General features: G+C 44.2%; 1 protein-coding gene across 1 annotated transcript; it reads left to right on the top strand.

The window, feature by feature from the left end:
• psmb2 (proteasome 20S subunit beta 2) lies at nt 1-27,180 on the top strand. Its single transcript, XM_042012518.1, has 6 exons — nt 1-204; nt 2,670-2,792; nt 2,909-2,979; nt 21,858-22,020; nt 22,147-22,196; nt 26,977-27,180. The coding sequence occupies exons 1-6, from the start codon at nt 114-116 to the stop codon at nt 27,076-27,078; spliced, it is 600 nt and encodes a 199-aa protein (XP_041868452.1). The 5' UTR covers nt 1-113; the 3' UTR covers nt 27,079-27,180.

Below are 27,180 nucleotides of genomic sequence, written 5' to 3'. Positions count from 1 at the left end.
GTCTGAGCCAGTTCACTCAAACTTTTGCTGTGTAATCTGGAGAAGCGAGTCTTAGACCCGGCTGCAATTCCACCGTTTATCAAAGAAATTTTAGACTTGACCTGTTATTTACGATGGAATATTTAATCGGGATACAAGGGCCAGATTTCGTGCTCGTTGCTGCCGACAACGTTGCTGCTAGCAGCATCATTCAGATGAAACACGGTACGTTAGCTTGTTAGCTTTGTGTTAGCCACCCTGCCGGTTGCTTTAGCTGATATTTCCAGAGTTACTGTTAAACATAAAACCGGCTTGTAATATTTTAAAGTGGCGCCGTACGTTTTACTGTCTGTGTAACATACTGATTATATTATTGCTCAACGTTATTGGTAAAATGTAACTTGAGCTAGCGATGCTAATGCCAGCTAACATGAGTTAAATGTTTCTGCTGCCGAACAATTGCTTGAAAGTGCTTCACTTTGTTTTTTCTCTATACTTTTTTTTCTTATTTTTTTTATTGTTCTACAATCATTTTGTGGCTTCTAAGATTATATAAATCTTCTGCCCCCCACCCCACCTGTCAAATATGACTCGGTTAGCAGTGCGGGGAAACTGGGCTCGTGACAGTGAAAGTGAAAGTCATGATGGGTGAAACGCTGATCTGGTTTATGAGGATGGTCTTATTTCTGTTCCAACAGCTTTATACTGTTGTGAAAACTCCCCGTGAAACGAGCCAATCTGTTTTTAGTTTTATTGTGGTGGGGTTTGCTTCACTAAGTATTTTCCACAGTTGAACCCTAAAAAACCAGGTTTTTAAATCATGTCTCCACAAAATAACCGTAAACGTCTCGAGATCTTTGCTCCCAAGTTTTAATGGCTGAAAACTTTCCGCAGAAAACAAGGGGTTGTTATTTTTCCACTCTAAATATATATTTTAAACAGAATCAAAGAAATCTCAAAACTCATAATTGCCAATAAAAGCAAAATGTTGTAAAACCTTCCCAGTTATGAAGAAATGAAGCCTTTTAAAGATAAAAACATGTTCCATGTATAATGAACAGAATTCGGGGTAAATATTCTCTACGCAGTGACTGATGTTGGTGCTTTCTAGTTTTCTTCTGATGAAATCTAAACACCCAGCCTAATCAAAGTCCTGCTCCAGCATTTCCCCAGTTCTTTATCAACTCGCCCATTTGGCTTGAAAGTGTATAATTTGAGTTTTGTCATGAATTTATCTTAACTTTTATAATGCATGGGGTGTGCGTTGCTGATTCAGTGAGTAAACATCTTTGAATATGCTAATAAGCTCCACCCACAGCTCAGCCTTTCAGCTTTTCCTCAGTCTCCTTCTGCTTTGCAGAGCTCACTCTGATAAGTCCGTTTGTTGGAGACAGTGAAATAATAAGGATAATAAGGATCGGGGCTGTTGCTCAGTGAGCACCACCATCGCAGGCTGAATGCATAGATCTCATCGGTTTTCTGCCCAGGAAACTTGAGCCAGACAGGCGGGCAGCTAGGAGCAGTTGCTGGTCTCGGCCGTGTCTCTTCAGGCCTGCATGGCATTGCCTGGCAGGTTTTGGCCAGAAACGAAGAGAACAAGTACTAGTTGTTACTCTAGAGAAATGGCTAAAGGCCCATTTCTGCTCCCTTCTGTACGTAAATACTGACGTCCGTTTCAGACGCCGTCCTCATGCTTCATGCGTGTTTTGCGTTGCCGTGGTTGTTTAGTCAGTTCCTCCACTAGGGGGCAGTGCTGAGTTCAGAGTCCCGAGCCAACGTCAACTTCAAACACCGTTTAGCGGCAGTAACGCATCGCTTTGAAGGTGTTTCCAACCACCCGACACGCCCTCAACACTCACATACAGTCTTTATTCAAAAGCTCGTTTAATTTCTACAGTTGTCCTCGTCTTCATTCTTCTTCTGCTTTTTTGTTCCCTTCCTGATCCTCTTCTTCTCTGGTTTGTTTCTTTCGCTGGTCTTGTACAATCTGCTCAGCGCTGCCCCCCACGGTTTCCGGTGGTGTTGCTCCGTCTTCTGCGTCAAGCGATGGAGAGCTAAGCTCCCTGAAAACGGACCGGATTAGGCGCGTAACCGACGCAGACACCGACGTGTCCGTCCTCCTCGTCCAGCATCGGTGGGCCTTTATTCGGGAGCAGCCGTTGTTAAATCGTTACTGCCTGGCTGTTTTATGAAGAATGTGACCGTCTGTTTGGTCTCACCGCTCTCGTGTTGTCTGATTTTTAGGGGTGGGCATCATCACAAATGTTTTTTATTCAATTTGATTTTGATTGAATCTGTTTTCATATCGATTTATTTACAGATATTTATGTAACGATGCAAATTTTTCTTGATTTCTCAGATAACTATTATTATAAAACACTGAGCCTGGTTACATGACCAAAATCAGATATCTGGGAGTAATTAGATTACTTTAATAATCTGATTTAATGTATCTACATGTACTTCTGAAATACGATATTAGAAAGATCATCGTCTATTAGTGTGGTGACATGATTTTTTTAAACCCTGCTCCACTGAATTTACTAGTAATTGTTCTTCTAACACATACTGAAAAACTGCAGGTTGTTTTCCAGGTTGTTTTCCAGGTTGTTTTCCAGGTTGTTTTCCAGGTTGTCCCTACGCGTGTCTCGTTTCGGACTGATGAACCTTCGTGTTGTCCTGCTTTACAGACTATGACAAGATGTTTAAGCTGAGCGAGAAGATCTTGCTGTTGTGTGTGGGAGAGTCCGGAGACACGGTGCAGTTTGCAGAGTACATCCAGAAGAACGTTCAGCTCTACAAAATGCGGAACGGTACGGTGATCAGTGGTTTCCAGTTTCTCTGCAGATGACGTGTGGCTGGTGAAATCTTCTTCATCAAGCTACAGCTTCAGTATTCATTTCATGGCGTTTCCCCTCCTGGTTTTTAGGTTATGAACTCAGTCCAGCAGCGGCAGCAAACTTCACACGGAAGAACCTGGCAGATTACCTCAGGAGCAGGGTAACTATCACATGTACACCACAGCGGTGGTTCCCAACCTGGTCCAGGACCCCCCGAGGGGTCCCCTAAAGAGCACAGGGGGTCCCAGAGGCTTTGAACATTCTGAGCAGCTGTGTCCACACTTTGTCCTTATTTGAAGAAAAAGTCAGGAAATATATTGTTAATTTAACTTTGGCTCAATCGAAGGACGGGACTCGGCCAGAACATGTTATCTGTGGCGAGAATCCGACTGGTTTCAGCCCCGGTGTGGCGGGAGTCCACGACTTTTTACTATTTGCATGAAAGGAGGAGGAACAGGTTGGGAACCGCTGGTCTAGACTCTTCCCTCCAGAACTGGCTTTTATGGAAAGAATAAACAGAAACTTTCAGCCAAAGAAACTCAAAGAAAAAAGAGAAAAATATATTTATATACAACATAACCCGCCTGTAAATAAGATCAGTGAAGTCATGAAACAGCTGGAGGGAATCTGTAGAGGATTAAAGCTTCACCTGGTTCACACTCAGCAGCTGAAACACAAACTCACCACGTTTCAGTTTCTGTCCTTTTCCCTCGTTTCACAGAAGACAAATATTACAGTAAATGTCTGCGACAAATGAAAGAATACACACGAAATAAACATACAACAAAATGTAACTTTATTTAAATATTCATATTTGAAATAAATTATGAATAAAAATATTATTAATACAGAGTGGAAAATAATAATATAAAAGTTGCCACTTGCCAGAAAATTCATTGTTTTAAAAACTCCTAGAGAAATAAAATCATAAAAATCTAAATAAAGAATAATAAATAGTTTTTTACTTGCCAGACAATAAATTGGTGCTATGCTTTAGATAATTATTGAGATGATTAGGTTTGTTGTTGTCCAGGTGTCGCTGCCTTTCACCTGGTAGCTGCGGGTGGGCTCCAGCCCCCCCACCCCCACCCTGGACTGGACTAAGCTGTGTGGAAAAGAGCCGGATGACTTATTAACTTTTATTAATGTAATTCTTTTTTACTTTAAAAGGAGGCAAATGTTGGCGCCACTGATGATGGACTGTTTGACTTCCAGAGAAGCAAAGATCTTAAGAGATCTTTTGTTTCGGAGAAGTTTTTCTGCTTTAATGGAAGTTTTTACTCTTTACTGATGAACGGTTTGTAAATGAATGAATAATTGCAGGAGAAGCTGTTTAGAGTCGAGACGCACGGCTCGTTTTTCTCATGATTTTTGTCAACGTGTCAAAGAGACGAGCTTCCTTCCAGTCTCACATTAATAACATCACCCGGTCCGCCTATTTCCACCTACGTAATATTTCTCGTCTCCATCCTTCCCTCACTTCCCAAACTACTGCCATTCTAGTTCACAGCCTGATCACATCCCGCATTGACTACTGCAATTCACTTCTTTTTGGCCTCCCCAATAAGTCCCTCCAGAAGCTGCAGCTCCTCCAAAACTCTGCCGCACGTGTTATCACTCGGACCCCCATTGCTCATCATATCACTCCCATCTTGCAACAACTCCACTGGCTCCCCATCAAACAAAGGATCATCTACAAAATACTGATCATCACTTTTAAGGCACTCCATAACATGGCTCCATCTTACATCTCTGATCTCCTTCATCCACACACCACTTCCCGCACACTGCGTTCCTCCCATACCCATCAGCTTTCCGTTCCCCCGGCACGTCTGGCAACAATGGGGAGCAGGGCGTTTAGTCGCTCGGCTCCTCATCTCTGGAATTCCCTCCCTCCTGATCTCCGTACAGTGGACTCCTTCCTTCTCTTCAAATCCAGACTCAAAACTCATCTGTTCAGACAGTCTTATCCCCCCTAAGTCCATATACATCTTTCCACAGTGTTTCCTTCCCCTATCACTTATTCTGTTTTGTGCTTTTAATGTTTTGCTTACTTTTAGTGTCTTATGTTTGTACAGTGTCCTTGGGTGCTTTGATAAGGCGCTTTTTTAAAATAAAATGTATTATTATTATTATTATTATTCTGTTTAGGCTGCAGAGCTGCACGGTGCTTCAAGATGATTTCCACTTCCTGTCAGGAACTAATATTAAAACACAAACCACACCTGTTTCCAACTCTAAACCTCAACCTTCTTCCTCCTGCCACCTCGGCGCCGCCATCTCGGCGTGTTACAGCCACGACGTGGTCACTTCAGGCCTGCACACTCATCCAGGAGAACGAATGAACATCCTTATAAATATTTTCATTACTAGTCTGAAATAATTACATCCCTCCAACACCAGGGCTCATTTTGCTTCAGGGAAAACAGATAAAACTAATTCAAGAGACAAAGTAGGAAGATGTGGAAGATTTACTCTTCCTGCTTTACTTTCAGTGTCTGCTAAAATTCATTTTTACTCAGGGGAATTATTTCATGTTTTAAAAGCTCAACCCGTCATTAAGAAGTTGTTAAAAGTGACACGTATGATCATAAAGTTGTCTGCAGAAGAAAGTCAGGTTTTTAAAAAAGCCACCAAACTGCTGGAACTTAAAGCAGGACAAACATCTAAAGACACTCGTTTTAAAACCATTAGAACAAATGCAGTAAAATAGAAACAATAACAACTCAAACCTATTGAAAGCTGTTTTATAAATGACAATTAAAAACGGGCAGCTCTGGAGACACCCGTCATTCAGAGTCAGCTGGTTTATTTCAGCCCTGTTTCCACCAATGAGACGGTTTGGTGCGTTTTACATTTCCACAGGCAACAACTGGACCAGTTACCAGAATATCCATTTGGGACCCTACTGTTGGGGTCCCAGTCTTACCAATCCGGCTCTAATGGGTGGAGCTTGACATGCTGCAATCTCTGATTGATTGGTGGAAAGAATCATGACTGCCTGCGTGACTCGCCAATCAGAACAAAGCTGGAACAGCTCCGTCTTTAAATATACGCCAGATTTATGTTCTGGACGTCCACCGTCGTTTTCCTTCGGTTCTGGACGTCCACCGTCGTTTTCCTTCGGTTCTGGACGTCCACCGTCCTCCTCCTTCGGTTCTGGACGTCCACCGTCGTTTTCCTTCGGTTCTGGACGTCCACCGTCGTTTTCCTTCGGTTCTGGACGTCCACCGTCCTCCTCCTTCGGTTCTGGACGTCCACCGTCGTTTTCCTTCGGTTCTGGACGTCCACCGTCGTTTTCCTTCGGTTCTGGACGTCCACCGTCCTCCTCCTTCGGTTCTGGACGTCCACCGTCGTTTTCCTTCGGTTCTGGACGTCCACCGTCCTCCTCCTTCGGTTCTGGAAGTCCACCGTCCTCCTCTTTCGGTTCTGGACGTCCACCGTCCTCCTCTTTCGGTTCTGGACGTCCACCGTCCTCCTCTTTCGGTTCTGGACGTCCACCGTCCTCCTCTTTCGGTTCTGGACGTCCACCGTCCTCCTCTTTCGGTTCTGGACGTCCACCGTCCTCCTCTTTCGGTTCTGGACGTCCACCGTCCTCCTCTTTCGGTTCTGGACGTCCACCGTCCTCCTCTTTCGGTTCTGGACGTCCACCGTCCTCCTCCTTCGGTTCTGGATGTAAATTTAAAGGTAAACGGTCAGCAAGTGAAGGCCTGGCTGGTTGTAGAAGGTCAGAAAAACGTAAAAATGGCCTTGTTCTGGGAGTGGTTGACCTCTGTTGGCACACCAGGGACTTGAACCCGGGCCAGCCCCCCTCTGTAACCTCTAGGCTACCATTCCCCCTCTTAGGAAGCATTACTTGTCACTGAGCTGAAAACGTGAGAGCTCTCAGTGTTTGGTCTTTGCAGTTTAAATAAAAATTTTATTCAAATAATGCTGAACTGAACCAAACCCTAAAGAACTTGAAGGTGAGCTGGTTCAGATGATGTGAAGTCCTGCAGCAGTGTCTGCCTACATTTCCCCGGCAATACACCTACTTCACACTACATTACCCACGATGCACTGGATACTAGCAGAGAGGTGTCAAACTCTGGTCTCCGCTATCCTGCAGAGTTTAGTTGTTTCAGCACGCCTGTTTCAAATCAAATGAATCTACAAGCTTCTTGTCAACTTCTTCAACTTCATTTCAGTCAGGTGTGTTGGAGCAGGGAAACAGCAAAAATCTGTAGGATAGAAGTTTGACACCTGTGCTCCAGCATAACAAACCAGCAGTGCGCCATGGCAACGCGGGTGCAGAGAAGCGGAAAACTTGACCTTCTGTTACACAAAAGTTCTTTCTGTCCTCTGTTCCACATGCAGATCTGTTTGCTGAGATAGACTTTGAGGTCTTTTTATAATTTTTATTTTTTTAAACATTTTCAACAGTATGAACAAAACATACATGAGAAGAGTACCTATCATCCAATATGTAAGAGCAGATTTCCACAATCAGTAATTTTACACAAAGTCCAGCCTTATAGGTTTTACATACTCAGTCCATTTGGTCCAGATACTGTAGAATTTGTCCTTTTGCATCCTGAGGGAGGAAGACAACTTTTCCATAACGTAAATTTCGTGTCCTATATTGACCCATTCATCTATGGTGGGGGGCGCCGCCTTTAGCCATTTTCTTGTGATGGCTTTCTTGCTGCCAGTAACACCACAAATAACCTTATATCTGCGTTTCTCCAATTTATTACATTTACATCACCAAAATATACATTTTCACAACTACAGGATATTTTGGTACCAAAAACCTTATTTATATGCTCACATACCTGTGTCCAATAGGGTTTTAAAATCTTACAGCTACAGAAAATATGAAAGTGGTTAGCCCCAGAAGCCCCACAGAGTCTCCAACATGAGTCCCCACCACCTCGATGTCGTTTCTGCATCGGTATAACAAAATACCTCACAATATTCTTCCAACAGAACTCTCGCCATGTGTTGGACCCTGTAGTGGTCCATTGTAGTTGACATATATTCTCCCAACTTTCATTAGAAATACACATAGTACCGTCTCCTTCCCATCTCTTCTTAATGTATTCTGTGTCAGCCAGCTTACATTGTTGAATGGCTTTATACAACCTAGATATGATATTATTCGGTGATCTGGATTTAATGAGTGTTAAAAACGTCTGTCAGAAACCTAAGCGACATTTTTCCCATGTTGCTTTAAGGTTTTGATTGAAATAATGCCTAACCTGCAAATATCTATAGAAGTCTTCCTGATCCAATCCATTTTTATTCTGTAACGTCTCAAAACTCACAAAGGCCCCCTTGGGGATAAAAGAATAATAGGTAGTTAGTCCTTTTGAGGTCCATTTGTTAAATCTGTTATTGTGTGTATTTGGTACAAACTCTGACACCACCTTAAGATTTTTGACAATTCCCCCAATTTACAGATTTGAATGGTTTGATTCCAGGATTTTAATAGAGCATCGTAGATAAAATCGTCTGTAATGTTAATGCTGCTTTGTAATGTTTTATCCGCCAATAGAGCCATTATCGGAATACCTTTTGCAGTAGTAGTGCCCTCTACATCTTTCCACCCTGCAGAATAGGTTGGTGTGCATAAACAGATCAGAGGTCTAAGCTGAGTAGCAAAGTAATATCCCTGAAAATTAGGTAGGCCCATTCCCCCTTTTTCTTTCCTTAATTACAATGTTTTGTATTTAATGCTTGCCTTTTTCTCTTGCCAGATATATTTGGCCAGTAACCTGTCCCACTCATGAAGGTACTTCTGTGGTATATGAATTGGTAGACATTGGAAAAGATATAACATACGTGGAAGAATATTCATCCTAATTGATTCCACCCGGGAATATAGGTTCAGGAAGGGGACAGTGTTCCACCTTTTGTAAGTCTGACTTCATCTTTGAAATTAAAGGCCCATAGTTGACATCAAACATATTAGATGGGTCCTTTGTCAAAGCCACACCCAAATATTTTATGTATTTTATGTCCCATTTCCATTTGTATGCGTTTTTAATCTCAGTTGGCGGGTTATAGTTAAGATTCAGTACCTGGGTTTTATTAATATTAATTTTATACCCTGAAAATGACCCGTAGTCCTTCAGCATAGCCATTAAGTTGGGAAGTGTCTGAGTGGGTTGTGTCAAAAATATCAACACGTCGTCTGCAAAAAGAGCCAGTTTTTGTTCCCCAGATGCCATTTTAACACCTTTGATGTCCGCTCTCTGCCTTATCCATTGACTCAAGGGTTCCATAAACAGAGCGAAGAGGAGCGGGGATGCACAGCGCCCTTGTCGCGTCCCTCTCTCTAAAGTAAAAGATTTGGACAGATCCCCGCTAATTTTAATCCTGGCAGTAGGTTGGTTGTACAGTGCGGCAAATATATCAATCACAGATGAGTGAAAACCAAATTTGGCCAATACTTTATATAGAAATGTCCATCTAACTGAATCAAACGCTTTTTCTGCATCCAAACTTATTATAAGAGTTTCCAAATTGCTTTGGCGAACATGCTTCATGATAAGTAGTGTTTTCCTGATGTTGTCCTGAGTCTGCCTTTGTCTAACAAAACCGGTCTGGTCTCTATTTATGAGTCCTGGCAAGATGGTTTCTAATCTCTTAAATAATATAGAGGTGAACAATTTATAATCAATATTCAATACACTTACAGGACGATAATTTCCACATTCCACTTTGTCCTTATTCTCCTTAGGAATTATAGAAATTATGGCCTTTCTCCATGAAGAGGGAATTATTCTCGTCTCCTGTACCCAGTTAATAATGTTGGCACTAGTTGATCTTGCGTACTTTTATACCATTCTGAATTAAACCCATCAGTGCCAGGAGATTTCCCCTTTTTTAATCTTTTAATTGCTGATAAAACTTCCTCTTTAGTTATTTTTAAATTAGTTTCTCATTTTGATTGATTGTGACTTTTGGTAAATTCAAAGAAGACAAAAAGGCATCAATTTGGTCCTTGTCACATAGTTGTGGTTGAGAATATAGTTTTTGGTAGTACTCCTCAAAACTCTTCTGTATTTTCTCAGGACTGGTTTCAATTTTATTTGTCAGTGGATTTTTTATTTTATGTATCGTCGTCTCCGCTTCTTGTTTTCTTAATCTGTATGACAAAAGTTTCAGTGCTTTCCCCCCTGTATCATAGTACTGTTGCTTTGTAAAAAGGAGCTTCTTTTGTATCTCATATGTGTTTATTTCGTCTATCTCGTTCTTCACTTCTCTTATTTTTAATTTAGTTGTCTCCTGTAGAGAATTTGTATGCTCTTTCTGTAGCTCCTTAAGCTTGTCCTCTAAGTCTTTCAATTTCTGCTTTTTTAATTTCTTTACGGTAGAGGAGATAGCTATTATTTTGCCCCTTATCACAGCTTTTAAAGCATTCTATAGCACAGCTGGTGAGACCTCTTCATTGTCGTTAAATTCCAAATATGATTTGATTGTGATTCCCTTATTGTTTAAAATGTTCGTATCTATCCTCCAAAGGGTAGATTTGATCCTACCATTAAGTTCAAGTGATAGATAAACGGGACAATGATCCTATAGAGGTACTAGACCAATTTCGCACCCATGCGATCTAAAAATGTCATTTTTCAACATCAAGAATAAATCAGTTTGGGAATTTACATTGTGTGCCGCAGAATAATGCGTATAGTCTCGAGCTGTTGGGTTTTTTTCTCTCCATACGTCCACCATTCCTAATTCTTTCATAAAATTGTTCATTTTTTTACTAATATTTTTAGCGTCAGGTTTACCATCTGAACTGTCAATTCTCGGATTCAATTGAATATTTAAGTCGCCACCACAAATTACAATGCCTTGGCCTTTAGTTGTCATAGCTTCAAGTATATGTTTGTAAAAGGACCATTCACTACCGGGAGGGATGTATACATTAAGAAGACTCACCAGAACACCTTCTATTTTACCTATTACCATGATATATCTCCCTTCTTTATCTTTGTGTTCTGATATGTATTCAAAATCCACCGCAATGGACAACAAAACACCACCCCTCTCCGCCTTCCCGAGCCATGGGAGGAGAAATACACTTTTTTATACCCCATTTTATTCATTTTAGCATGTTCCGTATCACTAAGGTGAGATTCCTGAATGAATGCTATCTGGACTTTATCTCTTCTCAATTGTGACAACATTTTCCATCTTTTAATTGGACTGAGTATACCGTTTATATTAAGTGAGACCAATGTTATAGGCCTGTTTGACATCTAAACATTTCACTGGTTAACAGCTCTAATACACATGGTACTCTTCCCTTTCTCTGCACAGAACAGCAGAGGATGAACAACTTGTATGTAACATTCATATAAAACATGGAAAAATCCAACAAAAAGAGACTGAACAAAAACAAAACAAAAAAATACAGCATGTGACTCCCTATGTGGGGGTCTAAATGATAGACCCTGGTGTACCCCAAGAGGCGCTATGAGGCAAAGACCCCTCTCTTGTGTGAGGTAGAGGGGGTCCTTACTGGCTAACACAGTGTCATGAAGGTTGTCCCCACTGAACCCCTAAACCTAATCCACAGTCTACTCACCCACTCAACAGTCACCAGTGTGGTTGTAGTGATTCATGGTGGTTAAATACAACCTGGATAACTCCGGTCAGGAACATCACTCCACATTTGTGCCTGGAGAAGGTCTCCTGAAAGCTCGAAGCTTCTCTTTGTATGTCGCGGCTCGGTTCTGGTGCATTCCTCCTTACGCGTCGGTCCGCTCTTGTCCACGTCAGCTGTTTAATCCGCTCCATAAGTGATTCCGGTGTTTTCATCGTCTTGACATCGTAGCCTCTCTTTGTGAGGTATTTTGCCGCATCTGCTGCTGAGTCGTATACCTGAGTCCCGTCCTCATGTCTCACACGAAGCCTGGCAGGGAACAGGGTCTGGAACTGAACTTGATTCTCTTTCAAAACCTTGCGAATCTCGGCGTATTCCCTCTGTTTAGCTATAATACTTGGTGGGTAATCATGGTCCAGGTTTATATGATTGTCCTTCCACTTACACCCCTTCTTCTGCCAGGCCCTGCGGAGCGTCATCTCTTTGGTTGTAAAACCTAAAAACTTCACCAATATAGAGCACGGAGGCGCTCCCGCCGGTGGCTGAGGACCTAGTGAGCGATGCGCTTTCTCGATGTGCAAGTCCGGCACGTCCTCGGACAGCTCCAGACCCTCTCGGAGCAGCTTGTCCACAAAGGCGGCCATAGTTGTACAGTCCTTCTCAGCACCCTCACATACCCCGTATATCCTTATATTTTCACATCTGGAGCGACTCTCCAAGTCCGTTAGCTTCTCGTCTAGCTTCACGCATAGCTTTAGCATCTCCGCTGTTGCTTCCTCTGTAGTCTGTATCCTCTCTTCGGCTTTTTCTATACGACGTTCCACTTCTTCCATTCTTGCATTGATCTTTGATATTTCGCCTTTTATTTCCCCCAACTGTTCTTTGTTTTCTTGTCAAAATCCTTTCAATTCTTGCAAGATTAACTCCAAATCAGCCATCTTTTAAGTCGGCTTTTGCTAGGTGCTAGTTAGCCTTTGATCGTCGAGCATAGAAAACGAATTTCTCATCCACCTGAAAGTAAGATTTCTCGCGGTGAAGTCTCGCCCCCTCTTTTATACTTCGATTTGAACAATATCTCCTCTTTAATATCAGTTGAATTTTCGGGGCACAGTCGGGATCTTCCCACTATGCTGCCATCTTGTCGATGTTCCGACCGGAAGTCAGAATTTGAGGTCTAACCTAAAACCGGTGAAATGAAGTGGACTTTGAGCTCGTTCGTGAGAAGCAGGAACCTGCTGGATGTTTTGGGGAGGCTGTTGGGTTTGAAGCAAAGAAAGCCGAGAATCTGGAATCACATTTTCAGTCTCCGTGTTCACTAAAACTCCTTCCTGGTGGCTGTTGTATGAGCTTGTTTGCTGTGCACGTGTTGGTGCACGGCTGCTCGGGTGGTTTTTAAGTCGTCTGTGTCTGTTGCGCTAATTTGTTAAGAGCAGTGCAGACATTGCCTGTCACAACAGCAGAGGGTGAAAATAATTACAAAAAACAATTAGTGTGGCAGGAGAGGGAATGTGGGACACATGGAGGGGGGCCGATGAGGAGGTGGTCTCGGGGGGAGGAACCAGTAGACAACACCACACATCTGAGTGTGAGTAGGAGTCAACATGTTCACAATACAATAAGATGCACACAGAGGGACCTATAGGATGAGGATGCTGGTTCAGTCAAGGCTGTGCACGTTGTGGAGGATGTCATTGATATTCATGCTTGGCCATAAGCTGCATCGTTATTTTTCTGCCTCACGGTGATGAATTTGGTTTACGGAGCTGCGTTCCTCTGGAGTGCTGGGAAAGTGAAGCAGAAGCAGTTTCTCCTGCATCCCACACCGTCCTGCAGCTACACTCCGCTCGCATTCTCCAGCCTCCAGAGTGCAAGGACATTTGCAAATGATTATGTTGTATAAACAGATTTTTATGCAGTTTCCCCTCAGAACATGTTGAATATGTGGGATATCTGATGTTCAGTCCATCTGAGTGTGAAACAATAGTTAACAGCACTCTATTTTCTTCTTAAATGATGATGTATGTGTGTTCCTGAACAGAAAAATCATTTCTCACTTCTGCAGTTAATTGATTAGTTTAATTTCTGGATCAAATTATTCCTTGTTTTCCTGTAAAAAGCTTTGCAGAGCTCAGTCTGACGTCTCTGGACAACCAGCAGCTCAGTGTTTACAGATAAATTATTATAGAAAATACTCACATTTCAACATGTAAAATCAGAATGTTTTCTTATAAAACACCTAAAGTGTTTTACACAGATGGAAACCTGATTAGTCACCTTCACATCCAGGTGGAACTGGGAAGGATGGAGCTGCTGTGGGATGAACACCATAATCCTCTGTGATTTTCTCCTGTTGGTGTTCACTCTGGAGGTTCTTGGATTAGATGGTTGAACTCTCTCACAGCGCGAAAACACATACTGGCCCTTTTTACATTTTCTGTTCCTTCACCAAAGTTGGCTGTCGTTGCCATGGTGACATTTTTACAGTAGGTTTGTGATTTTCTAGTTTTGCACAGCATCACTAACTGGTGAAGAGGTTTTCAGCTGTGCCGGCACCGAGGAGCCGACCTAAAGGTGGGTCACCGCTGCCGTGGAAACCGGAAAGCCCTGAAGTTTCAGTCCGTCTTCGAAGAATCACTAAGTTTCATGTTTTGTTCTGGCTGCTCTGTGAAACATTATCCAAGCTTTAAGAAAATGGCCCACTTTCAGTCAGATTTGAGCGGGTAAGGTGCTGTGATGTCAGGAGGCTGGAAAACAGTTTAATTCTCATCAGATGTCAGTTTTTAGCGGCAGAGCAACCAGGGTCATCCTCAGCTGCAGAGCTCTGGTTTAAACCCCCACCGGTGATAACTTCATCAGCGGTGTTGTTGTTCCTGCAGGATGAGTGTGAGCGATGTGGAGCCCTGGTGGCTGCAGACCTCGGGGAGGTGTAGTTAGCTGAAGCTGGCTGAGGAAACCCTGCTCACATGCCAGCCTGCTGTCCACAAAAACAGCAGCGCTAACCTCTGGAGTCCTGAACGCGCTCATGCTGTAGAGACGAGCCGCAGAGCATCGGTAACCACCTGAGGCTTCAGGTCTGCTGCAGAGCAAAACAAGAGCAGAGCGGAGGAAGATGGTGGAGGCTGAAACGTGACATGAAGCTGATGCAGAGAAAGGCAGAGTTAGAAGACCTGGGTCTGGAAATATTTCCTGGCGTAGGCACAAATAATTAGTGGTGCCACATTGCAGGCGGCTCCTCGGCTCCTGCACAGATGAACAATTAATACAGCAGATTGAGAAGAAATGCCAATAAAGAGAACATGGCCCGGGGCAGGGGAAGATGAGGAAGATGAGGAGGATTTCTGAAGCAACTCCTACTGCTGGTGTTGTAAATAGTTTTTCTTTACTTTCCAGATAAGAATGAGATTTGTTCCTCTGGAATCTCAGGTGTGGACGCGAGGCGACTGGAAACGGGTTCCCTTCAGAAACGGAATAATTCAGTAAAAATGAATCGCAAGATTTTCACACAAATAAATTAATAATTTAACAATTATACATTTATATATTCATTTAAATATTTTGGCTTTAATTACATTTTTTTACTCTTTTATTTGGGATTTCAGAGTTTATTTCTACCAGTTTATCTTCCGTTTTTCTCTTTCTGTTCAGGGTTTCTTTGCTTTTCCTGCTGTTTGTCCCCTCAGCCAATCAGAGCTGAGAACAGGGTGCTCTTGTTGTGCGGGAACACATCGTAACCTGCTGAATTTTTCACTTTCATGACCACAAAAACTTCTTTGAACATCTTCCTAGTTTATTCCCACACAGATGGAATAAACTTGAGATCATGATGATGTGAGTGAAGATCGGCGCTGATTTCTTCTCAGGAACTAATTTAGGTGAAGAGCTCCTGAGAAATAAATAAGTTGTCTTAAACCTGTGGGAGAGAAACAGAGTAGAAATAAATTAGCACACCTGAGGGTGGGGCTGATCTCAGGTGAGCGTCACTGTGAAGGTTCCTCTGAATGAAACCCAGAGGAACGTTAAACATCTTCATAACCAGTCGGGTGAATCCTTATCATCGTTTCTCACACAGACGGTTGAAGGTCGTCCTGCTGCTCTGTTTTCTGTTTAATGGAGCTTTTAATCCCAGTATAAACCAGTCTGTAGCAGCTTTTAATGCCAGTATAAACCAGTCTGTAGCAGCTTTTAATCCCAGTATAAACCAGTCTGTAACAGCTTTTAATCCCAGTGTAAACCAGTCTGTAACAGCTTTTAATCCCAGTATAAACCAGTCTGTAGCAGCTTTTAATCCCAGTATAAACCAGTCTGTAACAGCTTTTAATCCCAGTATAAACCAGTCTGTAGCAGCTTTTAATCCCAGTATAAACCAGTCTGTAACAGCTTTTAATCCCAGTATAAACCAGTCTGTAGCAGCTTTTAATGCCAATACAAACCAGTCTGTAACAGCTTTTAATCCCAGTATAAACCAGTCTGTAGCAGCTTTTAATCCCAGTATAAACCAGTCTGTAGCAGCTTTTAATCCCAGTATAAACCAGTCTGTAGCAGCTTTTAATCCCAGTATAAACCAGTCTGTAGCAGCTTTTAATCCTAGTATAAACCAGCCTGTAACAGCTTTTAATCCCAGTATAAACCAGTCTGTAACAGCTTTTAATCCCAGTATAAACCAGTCTGTAGCAGCTTTTAATCCCAGTATAAACCAGTCTGTAACAGCTTTTAATCCCAGTGTAAACCAGTCTGTAACAGCTTTTAATCCCAGTATAAACCAGTCTGTAGCAGCTTTTAATCCCAGTATAAACCAGTCTGTAACAGCTTTTAATCCCAGTATAAACCAGTCTGTAGCAGCTTTTAATCCCAGTATAAACCAGTCTGTAACAGCTTTTAATCCCAGTATAAACCAGTCTGTAGCAGCTTTTAATGCCAGTACAAACCAGTCTGTAACAGCTTTTAGTCCCAGTATAAACCAGTCTGTAGCAGCTTTTAATCCCAGTATAAACCAGTCTGTAGCAGCTTTTAATCCTAGTATAAACCAGTCTGTAACAGCTTTTAATCCCAGTATAAACCAGTCTGTAACAGCTTTTAATCCCAGTATAAACCAGTCTGTAGCAGCTTTTAATCCCAGTATAAACCAGTCTGTAGCAGCTTTTAATCCCAGTATAAACCAGTCTGTAACAGCTTTTAATGCCAGCATGAACCAGTCTGTAGCAGCTTTTAATCCCAGTATAAACCAGTCTGTAGCAGCTTTTAATCCCAGTATAGACCAGTCTGTAACAGCTTTGAATCCCAGTATAGACCAGTCTGTAACAGCTTTTAATCCCAGTATAAACCAGTCTGTAACAGCTTTTAGTCCCAGTATAAACCAGTCTGTAGCAGCTTTTAATCCCAGTATAAACCAGTCTGTAGCAGCTTTTAATCCTAGTATAAACCAGCCTGTAACAGCTTTTAATCCCAGTATAAACCAGTCTGTAACAGCTTTTAATCCCAATATAAACCAGTCTGTAACAGCTTTTAATCCCATTATCAACCAGTCTGTAGCAGCTTTTAATCCCAGTATAAACCAGTCTGTAGCAGCTTTTAATGCCAGTACAAACCAGTCTGTAGCAGCTTTTAATCCCAGTATAAACCAGTCTGTAACCGCTTTTAATCCCAGAGTAAACCAGTCTGTAACAGCTTTTAATCCCAGTATAAACCAGTCTGTAACAGCTTTTAATCCCAGTATAAACCAGTCTGTAGCAGCTTTTAATCCCAGTATAAATCAGTCTGTAACCGCTTTTAATCCCAGAGTAAACCAGTCTGTAACAGCTTTTAATCCCAGTATAAACCAGTCTGTAACAGCTTTTAATCCCAGTATAAACCAGTCTGTAGCGGCTTTTAATCCCAGTATAAACCAGTCTGTAGCAGCTTTTAGTCCCAGTATAAACCAGTCTGTAGCAGCTTTTAATCCCAGTATAAACCAGTCTGTAGCAGCTTTTAATCCCAGTATAAACCAGTCTGTAGCATCTTTTAATCCCAGTATAAACCAGTCTGTAGCGGCTTTTAATCCCAGTATAAACCAGTCTGTAGCAGCTTTTAGTCCCAGTATAAACCAGTTTGTAGCAGCTTTTAATCCCAGTATAAACCAGTCTGTAGCAGCTTTTAATCCCAGTATAAACCAGTCTGTAGCAGCTTTTAATCCCAGTATAAACCAGTCTGTAGCAGCTTTTAATCCCAGTATAAACCAGTCTGTAGCAGCTTTTAGTCCCAGTATAAACCAGTCTGTAGCAGCTTTTAATCCCAGTATAAACCAGTGTGTAGCAGCTTTTAGTCCCAGTATAAACCAGTCTGTAGCAGCTTTTAATCCCAGTATAAACCAGTCTGTAGCAGCTTTTAATCCCAGTATAAACCAGTCTGTAGCATCTTTTAATCCTAGTATAAACCAGTCTGTAGCGGCTTTTAATCCCAGTATAAACCAGTCTGTAGCAGCTTTTAGTCCCAGTATAAACCAGTCTGTAGCAGCTTTTAATCCCAGTATAAACCAGTCTGTAGCAGCTTTTAGTCCCAGTATAAACCAGTCTGTAGCAGCTTTTAATCCCAGTATAAACCAGTGTGTAGCGGCTTTTAATCCCAGTATAAACCAGTGTGTAGCGGCTTTTAATCCCAGTATAAACCAGTCTGTAGCAGCTTTTAATCCCAGTATAAACCAGTGTGTAGCAGCATAAAGGCTGACCAGAACAACAGAAACTATTTCCATGTTTCCACTTTTTCCTCATTTCCAGTTATTCCTGCTACTATTTACCTGCTATCCTCACTAAACCAACTCCAGCTCAGCTGCTTTGTGGCGCCACCGTGCATCAGAAACGTCTTCTTGGCTTTATTCCAGCCATAGAGGAGCATTATTTTTCTTCTTTTCACACACACATAGAACTTTCTGCTCACTGGTTGATCTTTGGCTGCTCCTGATTGGACGTTACCGTCAATCTAAGCTCTCTGATTGGTGGAAAGTCTGACAGGAAGTGGCTTCATCGTCATGTCCAGGTCTAAATAGAGGTCTCTTAGCAACATAGTAGTGATGGTGATGTTTTTATGGTGAAATGTGATAAATAATGCTGTTATCATGGATCATTGTGAATTTACCAGATAGAGTCTCTGAATAAAACTACATTTAGTGGCTGGATTGTAAACCTCCTGGACGGGATAGAAATGCTGGAAAACCTCTGTAGATCAGCTAAAGGGTAAAATATCCATCACATTTACCCCACAGAGATACACACTACAAAGTGAGACACTGATGGTTATGGAGATGAAGCTTGTGGAGTTTTAGGGGTTAATGATCAGAGGTTAAATCAGTGTCTGAAAGAAGCCAGAAGTTGATGCTAAGCTAGCAGCTGCTAACATATCATTTCTAATCTTCAAGTGGCGGTTCAGCATGTTTGTGTGAGCATGGCGGTATCACTGTACAGGTGAGGCTTTTGTTTCACCTCATTTGTTTGTGAGCAGGACTCTCTGGGGGGGGTGTTTGTGCATGGACGTGGGTGTGAGTGCAGGTGGCAGGTTAACAAGGTGCTGGTTCTCTCTGAGGCGAGTTGGGTTATTTTGATTCCAAGTGTGTTTTATTGTTAGTCTAACCAGTGAGACAGCTGCTGGGGGGGTGGGGGGTGATGCCACGTGGGGGTTCGCAGGCTCACAGAGGAGTTACCACACACACATTAAGATATTCATCCTCACATTGTGCACTCTGACAAACGCACACCCACAGCGGAGCATTTCCACGGAGAGTACCGCCGTCTTCCTCACCCTGGTGGCGAGCTAACACACCTCCCAGGAAGGAGCAGGTCGTTGCGATGGCTGGCAGGTGCGCAGATCACCTGGAAGCCGCTCAGATGCAGTGTTTTATTTTTGTCGTTGCATTGAATGAAAATGCGGTGTCTTATAATTTTGTTGTTTTGGACCCACCCCCCACCTCCACCCACCCAAAAAGAGATTATTTATATTAAAAAGGAAACTGCAACAGTGAGGGTAAACAGTGTGAGGAAGAGGAGGGTGAAGAGGCTGGGAGCGTCTGAGATGTAATTTAAAAAGAGAGAGGAGGGGAGGGGGGTTGAGAAACGACTACAGAAGTTTTAATGAGCCCTGGCATTTCTCCAGGCAGCACAGGAGGGAGGAGGAGGAGGAGGAGGAGGGAGGGGGCGATGAAGGGAGCAACAGGGGTGCCGACTCCCAGCAGATGTCACACTGCCAGTGACACCCTGACCCCCCCCCCCGTCACCTACACCTGCTCGGTCCTGTCACGCCCCCTTTCACCTTTACTCATCACCCCCCCATCAGTGTGTCACTTTGTGTCTTTGTTAATTCTGCAAATCAGAGTCGATAATTAGTCTTTTTTTTTATTTGGGGGGGTGTAAAGAAGTGATGATTTGAGGTTCAGTCGGTGAAATCCTCCATGTTCGTGTAAAAGGTTTGCAGCTTCAAATAGAGGCTGTAAACAACAATAATGTAGCACGTCTGTTTCTGGTCTGAACTGGTTTCAGCTTTATTTTTTATTTCACTCTTTTATTTATACGGGTTTAACTCATTTACATGGAAAATATTTCAATCAATCTGATTCCAGCTGACAAGTTTACATGGCTAATAGATGAACAATGGCTAATCCAGCATCGTCTTCGTCCCGTCTCTTCTCCGAGATCTCCCCTAACGACGGCTAATCCAGCATCGTCTTCGTCCCGTCTCTTCTCCGAGATCTCCCCTAACGACGGCTAATCCAGCATCGTCTTCGTCCCGTCTCTTCTCCGAGATCTCCCCTAACGACGGCTAATCCAGCATCGTCTTCGTCCCGTCTCTTCTCCGAGATCTCCCCTAACGACGGCTAATCCAGCATCGTCTTCGTCCTTTCTCTTCTCCGAGATCTCCCCTAACGACGGCTAATCCAGCATCGTCTTCGTCCCGTCTCTTCTCCGAGATCTCCCCTAACGACGGCTAATCCAGCATCGTCTTCGTCCCGTCTCTTCTCCGAGATCTCCCCTAACGACGGCTAATCCAGCATCGTCTTCGTCCCGTCTCTTCTCCGAGATCTCCCCTAACGACGGCTAATCCAGCATCGTCTTCGTCCCGTCTCTTCTCCGAGATCTCCCCTAACGACGGCTAATCCAGCATCGTCTTCGTCCCGTCTCTTCTCCGAGATCTCCCCTAACGACGGCTAATCCAGCATCGTCTTCGTCCCGTCTCTTCTCCGAGATCTCCCCTAACGACGGCTAATCCAGCATCGTCTTCGTCCCGTCTCTTCTCCGAGATCTCCCCTAACGACGGCTAATCCAGCATCGTCTTCGTCCCGTCTCTTCTCCGAGATCTCCCCTAACGACGGCTAATCCAGCATCGTCTTCGTCCCGTCTCTTCTCCGAGATCTCCCCTAACGACGGCTAATCCAGCATCGTCTTCGTCCCGTCTCTTCTCCGAGATCTCCCCTAACGACGGCTAATCCAGCATCGTCTTCGTCCCCTCTCTTCTCCGAGATCTCCCCTAACGACGGCTAATCCAGCATCGTCTTCGTCCCGTCTCTTCTCCGAGATCTCCCCTAACGACGGCTAATCCAGCATCGTCTTCGTCCCGTCTCTTCTCCGAGATCTCCCCTAACGACGGCTAATCCAGCATCGTCTTCGTCCCGTCTCTTCTCCGAGATCTCCCCTAACGACGGCTAATCCAGCATCGTCTTCGTCCTTTCTCTTCTCCGAGATCTCCCCTAACGACGGCTAATCCAGCATCGTCTTCGTCCCGTCTCTTCTCCGAGATCTCCCCTAACGACGGCTAATCCAGCATCGTCTTCGTCCCGTCTCTTCTCCGAGATCTCCCCTAACGACGGCTAATCCAGCATCGTCTTCGTCCCGTCTCTTCTCCGAGATCTCCCCTAACGACGGCTAATCCAGCATCGTCTTCGTCCCGTCTCTTCTCCGAGATCTCCCCTAACGACGGCTAATCCAGCATCGTCTTCGTCCCGTCTCTTCTCCGAGATCTCCCCTAACGACGGCTAATCCAGCATCATCTTCGTCCCCTCTCTTTGAGATCTGTCCAGACAGTGAAAGTCACTGTGATGTGGACCTTCTTTTTGTGGACACCCAGTGGTTCATTTATAATTGTCTGTCAGATCTCTGAATGTTTAACTAGTCAGACATGATTTACTGGACCATTTTCTACCCATCAGAAGCTCTTTATTGTTGTTCAGTCCGGTTTTTAAAGAAAATGTCTTACTTTGATGATATTTGATGCAATATTTAATCAATAAACAAATACAATAATAAAAGAAATAAAGCAAACTTTGAGATGTGGATCTACTTGTATATAGATTGATAGAAAATGGTTTGGTTTTCATCTCTTGATCCTCAGCAAGCACTTTTCCTTTTTCAGAGACTTGACTTTATTACCTGTAAAATGAATGAATGAAATGTCCAGACCTGACGGTTGTCTCTGTCTGTCCTCAGACTCCGTACCACGTCAACTTGCTGCTGGCGGGATACGATGAAGCAGATGGTCCAGGTCTCTACTACATGGACTACCTGTCCTCCCTGGCCAAGGCGCCGTTCGCCGCCCACGGTTACGGAGCCTTCCTCACGCTGTCCATCCTCGACAGATACTACAAACCAGGTCAGAGCCAAGCAGAGTTTTATTAGTTTCCTCTGCACGCAGGATGAAGGTGTTTTTTGTTGAAGTGTGTAAACCATGACCCCACAGACACACCTGGAAAATCTGTTTCTGTGTTTTGTGCTGCAGATCTAACTCGAGAGGATGCCATAGACCTGCTGAAAAAGTGCATCGAGGAGGTGAAACTTTCTTTTTCTTTTCTTTGTCATTGCCTTACCAGCAGCTAGTTTGACTTTTCCACTTTTCCACAGTGGCACTTAGAAATTCACCTCAGCAGTACCCGGTATATGAGCCTGAAAAGTTCAAGTGTGCCTCCTTTCTACCAGGAGCTTTTTCAAGACTTGGCAGGAATAGTCAGTAAATCAGTGTTTTTACTGGATTATAAATTAATCTTTGGTTGGAAAGTCTGTTAATTTCTGCGGTAAATGGAGCCACATTTGGAAGGAAATTTGTGCTACAGAGATGTTGCTCAAAGCTCAAACTGCACCCGACCCCTACGGCCCCTCCCGCAGGTGGTGAGCCCACAGGAGGGGGACCCATGTCGCCCTTTTGGGCTGAGCCTGACCCGGCCCCATGGGTAAAGACCCGGCCACCAGGCACACCTGTGAGCTGGGCGAAGGCCGAAGGCGGGGATCCTGGCGGTCTGATCCTCAGCTGCAAAAGCTAGCTCTAGGAACGTGGAATGTCACCTCTCTGGCGGGGAAGGAGCCTGAGCTGGTGCGCGAGGTTGAACGGTTCCGGTTTGTTGTTTGTGCTTATGAACCAAACAACAGTTCAGAATACGGCAGTGGCTCAGGCGTTAGAGCGGGTCGTCCAATGACTGGAAGGTTGATGGTTCGATTCCCACTCCCCCAGTCATTTGTCGTTGTGTCCTTGGGCAAGACATTTAACCCTCCTTGCCTCCAGTGAAGCCATCGCTGCTGAATGAATGTGGATGAATGTTTGGTGGTGGTCGGAGAGGCTGTAGGTGCGGATTGGCAGCCATGTTTCCGCCAGTCTGCCCCAGGGCAGCTGTGGGTACACAAGTAGCTTACCATCACCAGGAGTGAGGAGTGGATGAATAATGAATACAAAATGTAAAGCGCTTTGGGTGCCTTGAAAAGTGCTATATAAATCTAATCCCTTATTATTATTATTATTATTATTATTATTATTATTATTATAATACCCACCCTTTTTGGAGTCCTTGGAGGGGGTGTTGGAGAGCACTCCTTCCGGGGACTCCCTCGTTCTGCTGGGGGACTTAAATGCCCACGTAGGCAATGACAGCGAGACTTGGAGTGACGTGATTGGAAGGAACGGCCTCCCTGATCTAAATCCGAGTGGTGTTTTGTTGTTGGACTTCTGTGCTCGTCATGGATTGTCCATAACGAACACCTTGTTCATGCATAAGAGTGCCCACATGTGCACTTGGCACCAGGACACTCTAGGCCGCAGTTCAATGATCGACTTTGTAGTCGTATCATTGGACTTGTGGCCGCATGTGTTGGACACTTGGGTGAAGAGAGGGGCGGAGCTGTCAACTGATCACCACCTGGTGGTGAGTTGGCTCAGATGGTGGGGGAGGATGCCAGTCAGGCCTGGCAGACCCAAACGTGTTGTGAGGGTCTGCTGGGAATACCTGGCAGAGTCCCCTGTCAGAAAGAGTTTCAACTCCCACCTCCGGCAGAGCTTCAACATTGAGTCCGAGTGGGCTGTGTTCCGTGCCTCTATAGGCGAATCTTTGTTTACATCTTTTTGCGCATGCGCGTGTGGTTGGGTGGCAAGAAGACCTGTTGAGATGGCGGAACCTGCTAGCATAAACAAGAAAGTAAGCGGGCGAAATCCAAATTATATAAGTACGCTAAGCTCCGAAGACCAGAGGAGTTTTAGAGAGAAACTAAAAATTTGTGTTGCAGACAAAATCGAACAAATACAAAGCCCATATGAAGTCTGGGATGACGAAAAATACTGGTCTGACTCACCTGCATCTTGGCCACAGATGTGCTGGGGAGATATTTATTCTTATTTAGTTGAAAGCCCTGGACCCTTCACCCACGAGAAGTTAAAAGCTTTTAAAAGCCTCGAAGCTTATAACTATTTTGTTTCAAGAAAGGTTGGGCCAATCTTTTCGGTGAAACAAAAATCAGTGGTCGTGCTCAAAGCGGAGGTCAGACCCGGCCAAGCAGAGTCACAGCGTGATTCGCATCTTCCGTGGGTGATCGCCCAAGAAAACGGTGAAATAATCACATGTCACTGCGACTGCAAAGCCGGGTAAGGCTTTATTTATCAGTGCCTTTGAATTTTTCATTTTAAATCTAATGACTGTTTTTCAATTTTATTGGTCCTGTTAACTATAATTTAAATGGCGTTTGGTCTATCGTGAAAAACGATCATAACATCTTACAAAATTTTTCTTTCAAATCCAGTCTAGGAGAAACATGCAGTCATGTAGCAGCTTTAATGTTTAAAGTAGAAACAGCGGTCAGGATAGGACTTACAACAGCTGCGTGTACCAGTGAGGCTTGCAGGTATGCAGCTTCTTGCCACCCAATACCGTGATGCAATGCGGCAAAAGGTAAACACTGACGTCACGAAAGATTCGCCTATTGTTGAGGCGGCCAGCCGCAGCTGTGGCTATAAGGTTGTCAGTGCCTGTCGTGGTGGACACCAGCAGTGAAGGATGCTGTCAAGCTCAAGGAGGAGACCTATTGGGCCTTTTTGGCCTGCATGGACATCGGGGACCGTTCCCCTGGATTGTCAAACTTGTTCTGTAGTTGGAGGCTGTGCTCCAAATACAGGGGGATCATACTCCTCAGCCTCCCCAGTAAGGTCTGTTCAGGGGTCCTGGAGAGGAGGGTCCATCGGATAGTCGAACCTCAGATTGAGGAGGAGCAGTGTGGTTTTCGTCCCGGTCGTGGAGCAGTGGACCAGTTCTACACCCTCTTTAGGGTCTTGGAGGGGACATGGTTTGTTCAACCAATCTAGATGTACTTTGTGGACTTGGAGAAGACGTTTAATCTCCTGTGGGTGGTACTCCGGGAGTATGGAGTGCCGGACCCGCTTGTATGAGCTGTCCAGTCCCTGTACAACCGGTGTCAGAGCATGGTCCGCATTGCCGGCAGTAAATCAGTCGTTTCTGGTGCGGGTTGGACTCCGCCAAGGCTGCCCTCTGTCACCGATTCTGTTCACAACTTTTATGGACAGAATTTCTAGGCACAGCCGAGGTGTTGAGGGGATCCGGTTTGGTGGCCTCAGGATTGGGTCTCTGCTCTTTGCTGATGATGTGGTTCTGTTAGCTTCATTGGGCCGTGATCTTCAGCTCTCACTGGAGCGATTCAACATGAGAATCAGCACCTCCAAATCCGAGACCATGGTCCCCAGCTGGAAAAGGGTGGAGTGGTTTCTCCTGGTCGGCAAGAAGATCCTGCTCCAAGTGGGGGAGTTCACGTATCTCAGGGTCTTTTTCAGCAGTGAGGGAAGGATGGAGCGGGAGATGGACAGGCGGATTGGTGCGGCGTCTGCAATGATGCGGACTCTGCTTCGGTCTGTCGTGGTGAAGAAAGAGCTGAGCTAAGCAGCAAAGCTCTCCATTTACCGGTCGATTTATGTTCCTACCCTCACCTATGGCCACGAGCTGTGGGTAGTAACCGAAAGAACGAGATCGCGAATATAAGCGGCCGAAATGAGTTTCCTCCGCAGGGTGGCCGGGCTCTCCCTTAGAGATAGGGTGAGAAGCTCGGTGATCCGGGAGGGGCTCAGAGTAGAGTCGCTGCTCCTCCACATCGAGAGGAGCCAGATGAGGTGGCTCGGGTATCTGGTTAGGATGCCTCCTGGACGCCTCTCTGGTGAGGTGTTCCGGGCATGTCCCACCGGAAAAAGGCCCCGAGGGAGACCCAGGACACGCTGGACAGACTACATGTCTTTGTTGGCCTGGGAACGCCTCTGGATCTCTCTGGGTGAGCTGCTGAATGTGGCGCTACACCCCCCTGCGCACGTACTCTCTCTTTTTCTAATCGTGTTAAATAATTTGAGATCTCAATTTCAATCAAAATAATCGTGATTATCATTTTTCCCATACTCGAGCAGCCCTACAGGATGCCAAGGCTTTTTAGGTTTTTCTGAAACTATTTCTGGTCCACTACTTTTACCAGCTTCCATACCTGCACGCTGCTGCTCTTTTGCCGACATAAAATCCCAAACGCTGCCTTGTTGTTTTTTGGCAACCGTGGGGAGTTGCATATGATTGGTTAAGGAATCAGGAGGTTGGAAAGAGCAGCACGGTGCACCCAAGTTATTCCGGCACGGAACTCTTATTTTGAAGGAGAAAAACTTGACAAAGCTTCCTTTTATCCCTGGCAGCAAATGGAAACATTTAAAATTATTTTTAAGGAAAAAAATCCTAATTATTCAGCCTTTAACGGGAGCAGACGGGAATGGGAACCAAAAAAAAAAAACCACAGCCGCTGCCATTTTTATAGTTTTTGCTCAGTAAACCTACACTGTAACCAAGTATAAAAAAGAACTACACTACCCAGAAGCCAACACTGCTTTCCGGCTCTTGTTTAGTTAATGGCATTTTGAAATGAGTGAAATACAACTTTATATGTTTTGTTTGGGTTTTTCTAATTTTTGTATTTTGGTCTCGAGCCGGACCCGTTGGTGGGACGGAGAAGCGATCCGCCTTGCGACCCGTCCCGTCTCCAGCCGGACCCGTTGGTGGGACGGTGAAATGATCCACAAACAAATTTACTGGCTTTTCCTGCTAAATGTAGTTAGTTTGGTTCCTGAACCTATTCGTTGTCCCTCGGGGTTCGAAAGAAAATTGTGTTTTTCTGAACTGATGAAAGATTTCTGCGTGAATGTTCATCAGAGGAAGATTAACATGTAAACAGCAGCTCTGCATTAAATAATTTTTAATATGAATTTTTCTGCTTTTGTTCCCCTTTGTTAAACCTCTTCATCTTCCTCCTCCTCCAGCTGAACAAACGCTTCATTCTCAACCTTCACTCCTTTAACGTCCGTTTGATTGACAAGGAGGGCATCCACAACATGGAGAAGCTCACCCTCGGCACCAAGTGACTGCTGGCTTAACCACCGACTTCCATCTCGTCCTGCTTTTGTACCGATGACCTTCCTAACTAAATAAAACATGACCTTCCTAAATAAAACATGATGAAAGTA

This window comes from Melanotaenia boesemani, chromosome 17 (assembly GCF_017639745.1).
Source record: "Melanotaenia boesemani isolate fMelBoe1 chromosome 17, fMelBoe1.pri, whole genome shotgun sequence".
Lineage (NCBI taxonomy): Eukaryota > Metazoa > Chordata > Actinopteri > Atheriniformes > Melanotaeniidae > Melanotaenia > Melanotaenia boesemani.
Note: the sequence above shows the minus strand (reverse complement) of the source record. Positions and strands in the feature narration are given on the sequence as shown.

Excerpts from the sequence above, each read along its gene's own strand:
- psmb2 (XM_042012518.1), top strand. The coding sequence starts at position 114 with ATGGAATATTTAATCGGGATACAAGGGCCAGATTTCGTGCTCGTTGCT. Across the intron at positions 205-2,669 it reads CATCATTCAGATGAAACACG|ACTATGACAAGATGTTTAAG; the intron begins GTACGTTAGCTT and ends CCTGCTTTACAG. Across the intron at positions 22,197-26,976 it reads TGAAAAAGTGCATCGAGGAG|CTGAACAAACGCTTCATTCT; the intron begins GTGAAACTTTCT and ends CTCCTCCTCCAG.